Raw genomic sequence first — 12649 nt, 5'->3', positions numbered from 1 at the left:
GGCTGATCGGACGGCGGTGGTGAATATCGGAGGGCAGTTTGCAGCAGGACTTTAACCCCCGAGAAAATGACGTTGCGTTACGTCAGGGCAATGACACGCGTCTGCACCAAATCCCATCGGATCCATGTATACGAAAACTGCTTTTCGCTGGTAGGCGGTCCGAGAAAGTTAAGCAGGTTTCCGGTTTCGCTTTGGCGGTTTTGGGTGAGGTACGCACGGAGTTGAAATTAGATTTCAACACTCCCCTTTAATTTCAACTGCTGGGGATTCAAACATTCCCAAGCACTTCCTCAAAAATTCAAAGCTCTTCTGATCAAGTGGCTTTGTCAAGATGTCCGCAACTTGTTCTTGAGTCCTGCAATGTTCTAGGACAATTTCTCCATTGTTCACTAATTCTCTGATGTAGTGAAACCTTGTATCAATGTGTTTCGTTCTCTTATGAAACACTGAATTCTTTGACAATGCAATAGCTGAGCTATTGTCACAAAAGATCACTGTCGCTTTTGCCTGCTCTTGGCCTAAGCTTCTCAACATTCTTCTCATCCACACTGCTTGACAAGCTGCTGCTGTAGCTGCCACATATTCAGCCTCTGCTGTAGACAATGCTACAATGGACTGCTTCTTAGAAGCCCATGAAATGACTCCTGAACCCATATGAAATACATAACCGGAAGTGCTCTTTCGATCATCTACACTTCCAGCCCAATCGCTATCTGTGTACCCAACCAAATCTGAATGTTCTGAGGCATGATATAGAATTCCAAACATTTTGGTACCTTTGACATACCTCAAAATTCTCTTTGCTGCCTGCCAATGTGCCTCCTTTGGCCTCTCCATGAACCTGGAAATTAAACTAACAGCATACATTAAATCAGGCCTAGTTGCTGTTAAATACATAAGGCTGCCAACAATACTTTTATACAAGCTAGGATCAAAATCCTTGCTGCTGTCCTCTCTGCTGAGCTTTAATCCCATCACTGTGGGAGTGATTGCTGCCTTGCATTCTTCCATCTTAAATCTGCTCAAAATTTGATTTACATATCTTGCTTGAGATATAAAAATTCCTTTTTCATTTTGCTCTACTTCTATGCCTAAGAAGTATCTCAAGAAACCCATGTCAGTCATTTCAAATTCCTCTTTCATGACTGATTTAAAATTCTCAATAAGCTGATCATCATTACCTGTGAAAATAACATCATCTACATACAAGACAACAATTAAAATTTTACCATCCTTTTCTTTGATGTAGACTGTGGGTTCTCCTTCACATTTGTCAAATTCATTATCTAATAGATATGAATCTATCCGGCTGTACCATGCTCTTGGCGCTTGCTTCAGCCCATAAAGAGCTTTCTTCAATTTGCACACTTTGTGCTCTTCACCTTTCTTCTCATATCCGAGAGGCTGTTCCACATAGACCTCTTCCATTAACACTCCATTTAGGAATGCTGATTTCACATCCATTTGGTAGACTTTCCATTTGTTTTGAGCTGCTATGGACAACACTGCTCTCACGGTTTCCATTCTTGCAACCGGTGCGAAAGTCTCCTCATAATCTCTCCCATACTGCTGCTTGTAGCCTTTGACAACCAACCTTGCCTTGTGTCTTTCAATCTTGCCTTCAGCATTGCTCTTGGTCTTATAGACCCATTTCACACCAATGACTTCTTTGCCTTTTGGTAGCTCAACCAAGTCCCATGTTTTGTTTCTCTCTATGGCATTCATCTCCTCATCCATAGCTTCTATCCATTTCCTATCTTTGAATGCATCCTCGAAATGAATAGGATCATCAACATGACAAAACAAGGCAAATAAGGAATTCATTCCTTCTTCATAAATGTCACTTAGATTTCTAAACTTCTTACCTCGTTCACTTGGTGTGCAAGTGCTTGAAGATGCACTTGAATTTCCTCCTTGTGGTGTGCTTGGAGAAGCACTCTCATTGATCCTCAATGGTGTTCCTTGCTGTCCTTGTGTTGGCCTCAATGGTGTCCCTTGCTGTCCATGTGTTGGCGCTGCTGTTTGGGGATGTACTTCAGCCACTTCCTCTTCATCTTCATCATGAGACAAACAGTTCTTGACATTCACTGTTTTCTCTATGCTTCCATCCCAAGCTTCCTCTTCAATGAATTGAACATCCCTGCTGACAAAGAACTTCTTGGTAGATGGAATGTACAGCCTGTAGGCTTTGGATTCATCACTGTATCCAATGAAGATGCATTTCTCCCCTTTGCTATCCAACTTCCTCCTTAGCTGATCTGGTATGTGTGCATAGGCCACACACCCAAAAACTCTCATGTGGGTGACTCCTTGCTTTCTCCCACTCCATGCCTCTTCTGGCACTTTGTTCATGACTGCTTTTGTAGGACACCTGTTCAATATATAAACTGCACAATGTACAGCTTCAGCCCAATACTCATTTGGCAAATGCTTTGCCTTCAACATGCTCCTTGCCATATCCATGATGGTCCTGTTCTTCCTTTCAGCAACTCCATTTTGCTGCGGAGTGTACCTTGCTGTAAACTGTTTATGAATTCCATTTTCTCTACAAAATATTAGGAATTCCTTGGAGATATACTCACCTCCTCTATCAGTTCTCAATACTTTTATGTGCAGCCCGCTTTGGTTCTCAACAAATGCCTTGAAGTTTTGGAATTTCTCAAACACTTCACTTTTGTTCTTGAGGAAATATATCCAAGTCTTTCTTGTACAGTCATCAATGAATGTTAGGAAATATTGGCTGCCTGCTAATGATGGAGCTTGCATTGGTCCACACAAATCTGAGTGGATAATCTCTAAGGGTGTCTTTGCCCTTATGCTCTTCCCTGATGGAAAACTTTCTCTATGTTGTTTTCCCAAAATGCAGCCTTCACATAGGCTGTCCGGTTTTTCTATCAATGGTAATCCCTTTACCATTCCTTTTCTGCTCAATAAGTTTAGGCCTCCAAAATTTAGATGCCCAAATCTCAAGTGCCACAACCAATTTTCATCCTTTGGCACGCTTTGGAAGGCCTCTTGGGTAACTGCTGCAATTTCATTTTTGTTTTTCAAATCTGCCCTGATCCTCAAGGGGAACATCCTGTTCCTTGTCATCTTCACTTCAGCAATGCATCTTTTGCTGGGTGGTATATCCATGATGGTGCATACATCATTTTTAAAGAAAACATTGTACCCCTTATGGACAAGCTGTCCAACACTCAAGAGGTTACATCTCATGCCAGGGACATAGTATACATCTGCTATGGTTTTCTTTTCTCCTTGTTTTGAAAGTATTTTTATTTCTCCTTTTCCCATAACAGACACTTTACTATCAGTTCCTAGTGTGACTTCTGATTTCACATTTTTATCTAGGGCAGAAAAGAAGGCTATGTTTCCGGTCATATGGTTGCTGCAACCTGAGTCTAAAAACCAAATGTCTTCACTATGTGTTTCAGCCATGTTACAAGCTAACAGGACATTTTCTTGACTGCTGTTTTCTCTTGTAACATTTGCATTTTGTCTGCTGTTCATATCATGTTGTTTCTTTCTACAATCACTTGCATAATGTCCATACTTTTTGCAATAATAGCATTGAACATTAGATTTATCATACCTTTGTCCTTGAGCATGATGTTGTCCTCCTTGTTGGCTGCTGCCTTGGCCTTGGTTCTGATTTGAATTGTTGCCTCTTCCTTGTGCATTTGATGGGTTGTTCCTTCCACCTCTGTTCTGGCTTCTGCCTCTTCCTCTTTTGTTTCCTCTGCCTTGACCTCTGCCTCTTCCAAAGGACATCTGGGTCTTGAAGGCTTGCTCAAGAGATGAGTTTTCATTCCTACTCAACCTCTGCTCATGTGTTATCAGTGATGCATGTAGCTCATCAACTGAATAGCTTGAGAGATCCTTTGTCTCTTCAATGGTGGTGACTATGGCATCAAACTTTGAGGGTAAGACCCTCAGTATTTTCTCCACAATCCTTCTATCTTCAATGGTTTCTCCATGAGTTCTCATTTGTGTGATTACACCAATCACATGAGTGAAGAATGAGTCAATGTTATCTGACTCCTTCATGTTCAAGTTCTCAAAATCCTTTCTCAGCAATTGTAGTTTTGCTGTCTTCACTCTCTCCATGCCTTGATAGGCTGTCTTAAGGGTTTGCCATGCTTCATTGGCTGTCTTAGCTGCTGCTAACCTTGGAAACATACTCTGGTCTACTGCTAGATACAACAACACACGGGCTTTTGAGTCCTTCTTCCTATTGTTCTTCAGCAGATCCTTCTCTCCCTGAGTTAATGCATTGAACTCAGTTTCATCTGCTGGTTCTTCAAAGCCATCTTCAACTATCTCCCATAAATCTTGAGAGGCAAGTAGGGCTGTCATAGTTATTGACCAGTAGTCATAGTTCTTCCCATTAAACTGTGGGAGCTGGGTGTTAAACAAACCCATACCAGTGCTTGTGCTGGCCATTCCTTGACTCTGTATTTTAAAAAAAACTGACTGTTTCTTTCAACAACAACACAGAAAAAAAACTTTGAGAAGTACCTGAACCCCTTGTTGTCTGAGTCTTCTGTCTGCCTGAGAGGTTTGCTGCTGTAACAACCTTCTCCCTTCAGCTTCTTGAACACCTTCAAGAGCCTAAGCCTGCTCTGATACCACTGTTGGATATTTTTTTTGATGGGGAAAATACCAAAAACCTTATGTTCTAACAAACACACAGAGACAATGCTCTGTTTTACCTCCACAGGATCTTTTGTGCACAGACAACTTAAAAAAAATCACAGAGAGACAGAGTATTTCACCACCATTAAAAGATTTCTATTCATTAAAACAAAAACTGATACAAAGATTTACCACTGTAAAATCCTTCTTATATTCACTGCAAAAAAAAACTTTTACAGGCTGCTGTAAAACAAAACTTTACTGCTGTAATAAAGATTTCATACTCCCCGCACTGCTGTGCATTTTCATCTTGCAAATAAACAAAATTTTTCAACAAACTTGCCCTCCACCATTTTTGTATTTCATTTTTCTTCACAACCCGTAAAAAAACTTACATACATATTTTATATATGCTCCCACGTTTTTCATTCAAGCATTATGCACTGCTGTGCGTTCATAGAAGTCAACCCCTTTTTTTTCGCTCCAACAAAACTACAATACCCAAAAAAAATGCGCTCGCTCTACATAACTAAATATAAAAAAACATATTAAAAAAAGTAACGTGTGCCCATAACGATATTAAAGGGCCTCACCTAATATATTAAAACGTGCCCATAACAAAGTTTATGACATACACCTGAAACTACGACAAGCACATAAATTTCATTTAATTCCTCCTACGACGGTCAATGCACAAAATTTTGTTTACTCCACGTAAACATTGATTTGACCCAGGCCCGTATGCAGCTTCTGAGATCGACGGCGGAGGACGAACAGGCTGATCGGACGGCGGTGGTGAATATCGGAGGGCAGTTTGCAGCAGGACTTTAACCCCCGAGAAAATGACGTTGCGTTACGTCAGGGCAATGACACGCGTCTGCACCAAATCCCATCGGATCCATGTATACGAAAACTGCTTTTCGCTGGTAGGCGGTCCGAGAAAGTTAAGCAGGTTTCCGGTTTCGCTTTGGCGGTTTTGGGTGAGGTACGCACGGAGTTGAAATTAGATTTCAACAAAAAATATAAGATATACTTACTTTTCAATCGACGCCGCAGCCACTCAGCCCTCCACAGCTCTGCTGCCAAGTCCGCGCCCTTCACAGTTCTGCTGCCAAGTCCGCGCCCTTCACAGTTCTGCTGCCCAGTCCGCTTTTTCGAAGGATACAACTTTACTTTGAGCTTTAAGAAATCACTTTTGAAGCAGCTTTCAAGAGCACATAGTCCTGTCAAATGCTAGATCAAACACCACAAATAACAACTGCACCACAACCTCAGGACTGAGCACCAAGATCTTGATGATAACTTGCCCATAAAAAGTGCTTTCGTTCTCTCTGTATATAGTGACAACTAAACCCTAGATGTGCTCTGTATCTAATGTCAGCTTAACCCTAAAATATTGAATTAGTAGATCCGAGACTGAAGCAACTTAACCCTAAAATATAGAATTACTAGATCTGAGACTGACTTACGTTGGTGTCTCCAAGTATGTGTAATTGAACCGTTGAAACCAACTCAAGCTCGGTAATGAAAAGTTATCTTGAGTTAACTCTTTGCTGACACCAAGTAAATCGGTGTGTAAAGAAGTTATCGAAAAGTTATCTGCAGTTGTCTGTTTGCTAAACATAGCTATAATTTATAATAATTTAATATTGTTTGCACTTAAGAGAACTTAAAACTAACTTTTATTTGTGTAATTTCGGAATAATTTTTTTAACATGAAAGGTCTTTAGGTATAAGCCTTTAGGTATTCAGTGTCCTATTTAAGGATATTTATTATTAATTATATTCCATAAAAATAATTAAAATTTGATGGGTGTTAAATTGATTTAGGTATAAGCCTTTAGGTATTCAGTGTCCTATTTAAGGATATTTATTATTAATTATATTCCATAAAAATAATTAAAATTTGATGGGTGTTAAATTGATTTAGGTTAGTTAATTATTGATTATATATATATAAATTAAAATGTTTAATAAAATGACATAGTTTTTATTTTTATTTTTTATTTATTTTGATCTAATCAAAAGGTTTAATAACACATTATAATGTTTTTTTGCTAATGCAAGAGTCGGACCTTCAAATTTATTAATAAAATACAAAATTTACATCAATCCACAAGGAGTTATGGAATAAGGAAGAGACCCAAAAACCAAACAGAGTACAGGCCGAGGCAAAAGCCTCTACCCCTATAAACCTAACCTCTAAATTCATATAAGCCAAAATAAAGTTGAAGTCGGAATTAGAACCTAAGCAATAGTACAACCAGATATCATATTTGTGAGACCCACCATAACATTAAGTATCCCACCTGGAACCATTTCCATCCCGCCAAGAACAGAGCGCGTTAACGCTTCCTGCCATCTGGACCGCCAACCTGCACGATCAATCCTAGCCATCGATCCGCTTCGCTTGATCCGATGGCTGAGGATCATATCGCACCGGCCAATATCATCCAACATTAGCGTGCAATGAGGGCGGTATTCTAGCCAACCCCATCGCCACGTGTAGCCCGCGGTATGGAATCGCTTCAAAATTGAAAATACCATTTCCCGCTTGCTAGGCCCGCTATCGCCTGAAAACCGCACTTGTCTCGGTAAAACAGTTAGTGACGAGAAATCCTTGGTGTTGAGGCTGCCGAGAGAACCCGAGAACCAACCTTTCGATGCGTCATCCCTACCAAAATCAATGAGAGACGAAACTCCCGCTAACCTACCTTTCTTCGAAGAACCAAAGCCACCCGACTAGTTATCACCTGAATCAACTGGACTCCGACTCCATGGCCCTACTCCGAAACACGACCCTGTCATCATTTGTCTGGTCATGACAGTTTGCTTTTAATGTACTCTAAGGCATCTCTTGCCAGCTCAATGCAACCCTATTCTTTGTGCTGATCACACCTTGATTCGCCAGAAGATCCACCAATTTATTGGCCGATCTTCGTACATGTTTAAAGCTAACTGTACGAAGGCTCTAGAGGTGATGTTGATTCCATTGAAAGCTCTCCGCTAGTTCCTAGATACTTTTTGTGGCCTTCTTCCCCAACTAATCCTCTTAACCTATTTGATTATTAACTCAGAATCAACTTCCACAATCACATTTCGTCGATTATCCTGTTTCAGGAAATCTAAACACTGCTCTGTTTCAGGAAATCTAAACACTGCTCCATAGCCATCAATTCCGTCATGTTATTGGTGGCTCTTCCTAAATGATAGTAGAAGATGAAAAGTTCACTTCCATTCTCATCCCTTAACACCTCTCCATAACCCGTGGAGCCTGGATTGCCTTTTAAAGTCCATTTGCATATTTTACATTTTACATCTTAAATTTTCTGATATTTTACATTTTTGCTCAACACATACTAAATTATTGAGCATTCAAGGCAGAATTTTCTGAGTGCAAAGGCCGAAATTTCAGTGAACCTGGGACGAAATTCTGAATTGGACAAGTGTTGAAGAAGTTTGACTAGAGTTGACCTTGCGATCTTTGACTGGTTTGATAAAGATTTTGTTGAAGGGCTAACTTGGTGATTAAGGAGGTCTTGTTGTTTTTGGTCTTTGAGCTTGAATATTTCACTTGGATATATTTCTTGGTTTCATGTGTGTATATATATATATTATTTGGATGTTTTGAAGCGTATCTTGCAAAATAGCCAAGCCAAGGACGCACGAGGGCATGATGGTTTCTAAAGTCTGGAATGTTGGAGTGGAATCAGAGAAAAAATGGGGTTCAAACTAGCAGATGAATAGATAGATACAGAAATGAAAATCAGAACCAAATAGAGAAACACGGTCAATTCTGATAAGCTTTGTTGAGCAAGGAGGCTCTCATACCATTATTGGATTATATATAAAAATAAAATACAGAATAAACTGAGTTGCTTTTTCATTGACGCTTTACATATTTTCAGTACATAATTTTAACTATGAGACTATGATAATTATATCATAATCACAACATTACTAAAGCATATAATAATTTATTTATTTTTTATATAAAATTTTTAAAATTTAAAATTTAATATCATACAAAATATATCTATATTTTTCACTTTCAGTTAAGCAAAAATATATTTATAATAAAGATCAGAGTACATGTTTTCAGTATAAATTGTAGTTAAACCAGTATAAAGTTATCTTAAATAAATATTTAATATTAGTAAGAGATTTTTTTCCATTCGTAAATTTTTGATTTGAACAAAATTGATAATAGATAGATAAAACTATACATCAAATAAACCTCTCTGCTAATGAAAATTCAATAAATAAATACACATTAAAATTCACATCATAACTTTTTTTTATTAAAAAAAAGGGTTAAGATTTTCCAATTATTTCTTAAAAATATTTAGGAAAACATTAGCGAAAAAATCCATTATATCTGCAAGAAGATAAATCCATAATTCGAAATGTTCGAGTTATCCGTAATGGATAACCTGAATGTTACAAACTAAGACCACTGTATAAATAAATAACGACTAAGGCCACCATAGGTTGTTAGATTCGACGACTAATACAGATATTCGAATTGGTAATTCAGCTCTCCGATGACCTGGTAGTTTCATGTTCGCGGCGATCACTTCCCCTTTGGAATTATATATTGACATATTAAGTTTGGTATCAATCACCATTATCAACCCACTGCTGTTCACTGTGACTGAACAAAAACATGGAAAGATGCATTTTACCAGACTGCTCGTACGCATCTTACACCATATTTCATATTTTTCTGCTTCAGTCAATTTCCATATGCGAAGGCGCCCACGACTGGTCTGCTCCACTAGCACCACTTGTCCATTGTATTCACCTAAATTTTCACGACTAATCATACGGCATCCCCGTGGCAACGGGATGTCTGTCCAATCTCCCTCGGCAATATCGAAGGCTACCATGACATTCCTGGGATTAGGACGGACAGCCGCCCAGTAAAACTTTCCATTAGAATAAATACCCTTTCCACAAGGCTGAATATGGTAGGGAACTTCCATGGAAACTTCACTCCACGCGTTGGAATCTGAATCATAAATAGACATCACAATTGTTATATCATCACCTTCATCTCGTTGTCCCCCCCAGTTGCTAGAATAATAATAGATATTCCCAAACAGAAGAGTGCAACGCCTTGCGGAAGAATCGAAAGTCATCCCACTGAAAAAAGAGGAGCTAGATATTGGAGACCGGGGCAGATTTCTCCAATTCACGCTACCAGGAACGCCTATGGAAAGATCGAACAAATCCCCTTTCAGATGACAACAGAAGATGCTCTTGCAGGTATTCACAACGACGTGATTGAGCAGAGGAACTTTGTAGATTTCTGAACCGGCTCCTTCTATAACCCATGATTCCACGTCATCTTTCAGATCCCAGTGGATCTGAATCAGAAACCCAGGGGTGGAATGCAACGACCAATTTGGATTATTTACTTGGAGGGCATCACGGGAAGACAGCAGATAATTCCACCGTTTACAGACGGTCTTCATTATTCCAAGAACCCTCATGGGCAGCTTCGCTAAAATAGTATACAACAACTCTTCCGGGAGCGTTCTGCAGACTTTTGTTTCCATTGCTAAAATTTTAATTCGTCACCCAAAATACAAAAAATATAAGATATACTTACTTTTCAATCGACGCCGCAGACACTCAGCCCTCCACAGCTCTGCTGCCCAGTCTGCGCCCTTCACAGCTCTGCTGCCCAGTCCGCTTTTTCTAAGGATGCAACTTTACTTTGAGCTTTAAGAAATCACTTTTGAAGCAGCTTTCAAGAGCACATAGTCCTGTCAAATGCTAGACCAAACACCACAAATAACAACTGCACCACAACCTCAGGACTGAGCACCAAGATCTTGATGATAACTTGCCCGTAAAAGGTGCTTTCTTTCTCTCTGTATATAGTGACAACTTAACCCTATTGTGCTTTCGTTCGCTCCGTATCTAATGTCAACTTAACCCTAAACCTAAAATATAGAATTAACCCTAATGTGCTTTCGTTCGCTCCGTATCTAATGTCAACTTAACCCTAAACCTAAAATATAGAATTACTAGATCTGAGACAGACTTACATTGGTGTCTCCAAGTATGTGTGATTGAACCGTTGAAACCAACTCAAGCTGGGTAATGAAAAGTTATCTTCAGTTAACTCTTTGCTGACACCAAGTAAATCGGTGTGTAAAAAAGTTATCGAAAAGTTACCTGCAGTTGTCTCTTTGCTAGACAGAGCTATAATTTATAAAATTTTAATAGATTTAATATTGTTTGCACTTAAGAGAACTTAAAACTAATTTTTATTTGCGTAATTTCGGAATAATTCTTTTAACATGAGAGGTCTTTAGGTATTCAGTATCCTATTTAAGGATATTTATTACTAATTATAATCAATAAAAATAATTAAAATTTGATTGGTGATAAATAAATTTAGGTTAATTAATCATTGATTATAAATAAATAAATATATATATATATATATAATTAAAATGTTTAATAAAATAACATTTTTATTATTATAGTGAGTTTTTATTTTTATTTTTTTATTTATTTTGACCTAATCAAAATGTTTAAAAACACATTATAATGTTAATAAGATCTCACAACATTTGATTTTCCACACAATTATAAATATATTATTTTGTTGTTTTTAACTATCTTATTTATAATACATTTGAATGTATTCAATACAATTTTATTTATAAAAATATTAATTATTTATATATTTCTTTGTTTAATTGTTTTTTTTTCTAAATATTAATATAAATTATAAAATCTGAATTATAAAGTTGAATTATAAAGTTGAATTAATTTAGTATTGTTTGCTCATGGGAAAGTAAAACTAAACTTTATTGGTGTAATTGTAGAATATTTTTTTAATATGTAATCGAACTGTTGAAAACAACTAAAGCGGGGTGTTGAAAGCAACTCTTCAGTTATCAGTTATCTCTTTGCTAGCATGAAGTAAATCGGTGTGTAAAAAAGTTATCTGAAGCGGCGTGTTGAAAAGTTATCTTCGGTCATCTCTTTGCTAACATGAAGTAAATCGGGGTGTAAAAAAGTTATCGAAAAGTTACCTGGAGTTGTCTCTTTGCTAAACATAGATATAATTTATAAAATTTTCATAAATTAAATATCGTTTGCACTTAAGAGAACGTAAAACTAATTTTATTTGTGTAATTTTGGAATAAATTTAAGAGAACGTAAAACTAATTTTATTTGTGTAATTTTGGAATAAATTTTTTAACCGGAGAGGTCTTTAGGTAGGTCTTTAGGTATACGCCTTTAGTTATTCAGTATCTTGTTTATGGATATTTATTATTCAAGGAAATTTATTATTAATTATAATGGATAAAAGTGATTAAAATTTGATGGGTTTTAAATGGATTTAGGTTAGTTAATATTAATTATCAATAATTATATTTTATTTTTATGTTTTTTAATCAATAGGTTTAAAAAGATAATATTTTTATTAGAATGATATCTTTAGGTATACGCCTTTAGTTATTCAGTATCTTGTTTATAGATATTTATTATTCAAGGAAATTTATTATTAATTATAATGGATAAAAGTGATTAAAATTTGATGGGTTTTAAATGGATTTAGGTTAGTTAATATTAATTATCAATAATTATATTTTATTTTTATTTTTATGTTTTTTAATCAATATGTTTAAAAAGATAATATTTTTATTGGAATGAGTTTTTATTTTTATTTTTTATTTATTTTGATTCAATCAAAATGTTTAATAACAAATTATAAAATAAAATAAAATAGAACTATTCGAGAATAAAATAAAGGCAATGGAGACTAGGTTGCAAATTATAGAAAAACAAAACCAAGATATGAACCAAACATCCGAGCAAGTAGATGCTGATAATTTAGAGAGTCTTAAAATGAAAGACATGATTAAAGAGCTAGAAGAAAAAGTTAATAGCCACCTCACCGTAAATAGTGTGGCAGGTAAATTAGATATCAAACCAACTAAAGGTGAAATGAAAAAATTGATAGAATTAGACCATGAGTGCAACAAAA

The 12649-nt window shown here is 36.8% G+C and overlaps 1 protein-coding gene across 1 annotated transcript; it reads right to left on the bottom strand.

Moving 5' to 3' along the window:
• Nucleotides 1–9110: 9110 nt before the first annotated feature.
• On the bottom strand, nucleotides 9111–10196 carry LOC149210825 (F-box/kelch-repeat protein At3g23880-like). The gene has a single exon (XM_089399108.1). It carries the CDS (start codon nucleotides 10194–10196, stop codon nucleotides 9111–9113), a length of 1086 nt encoding a protein of 361 aa, XP_089255234.1.
• Nucleotides 10197–12649: the final 2453 nt, after the last annotated feature.

The sequence above is a fragment of the Pinus tabuliformis genome, chromosome 1_2 (assembly GCF_031772625.1).
Source record: "Pinus tabuliformis cultivar Carrire ecotype Pingquan chromosome 1_2, CPIR1, whole genome shotgun sequence".
NCBI lineage: Eukaryota > Viridiplantae > Streptophyta > Pinopsida > Pinales > Pinaceae > Pinus > Pinus tabuliformis.
This window is presented reverse-complemented; position numbering and strand designations above follow the sequence as displayed.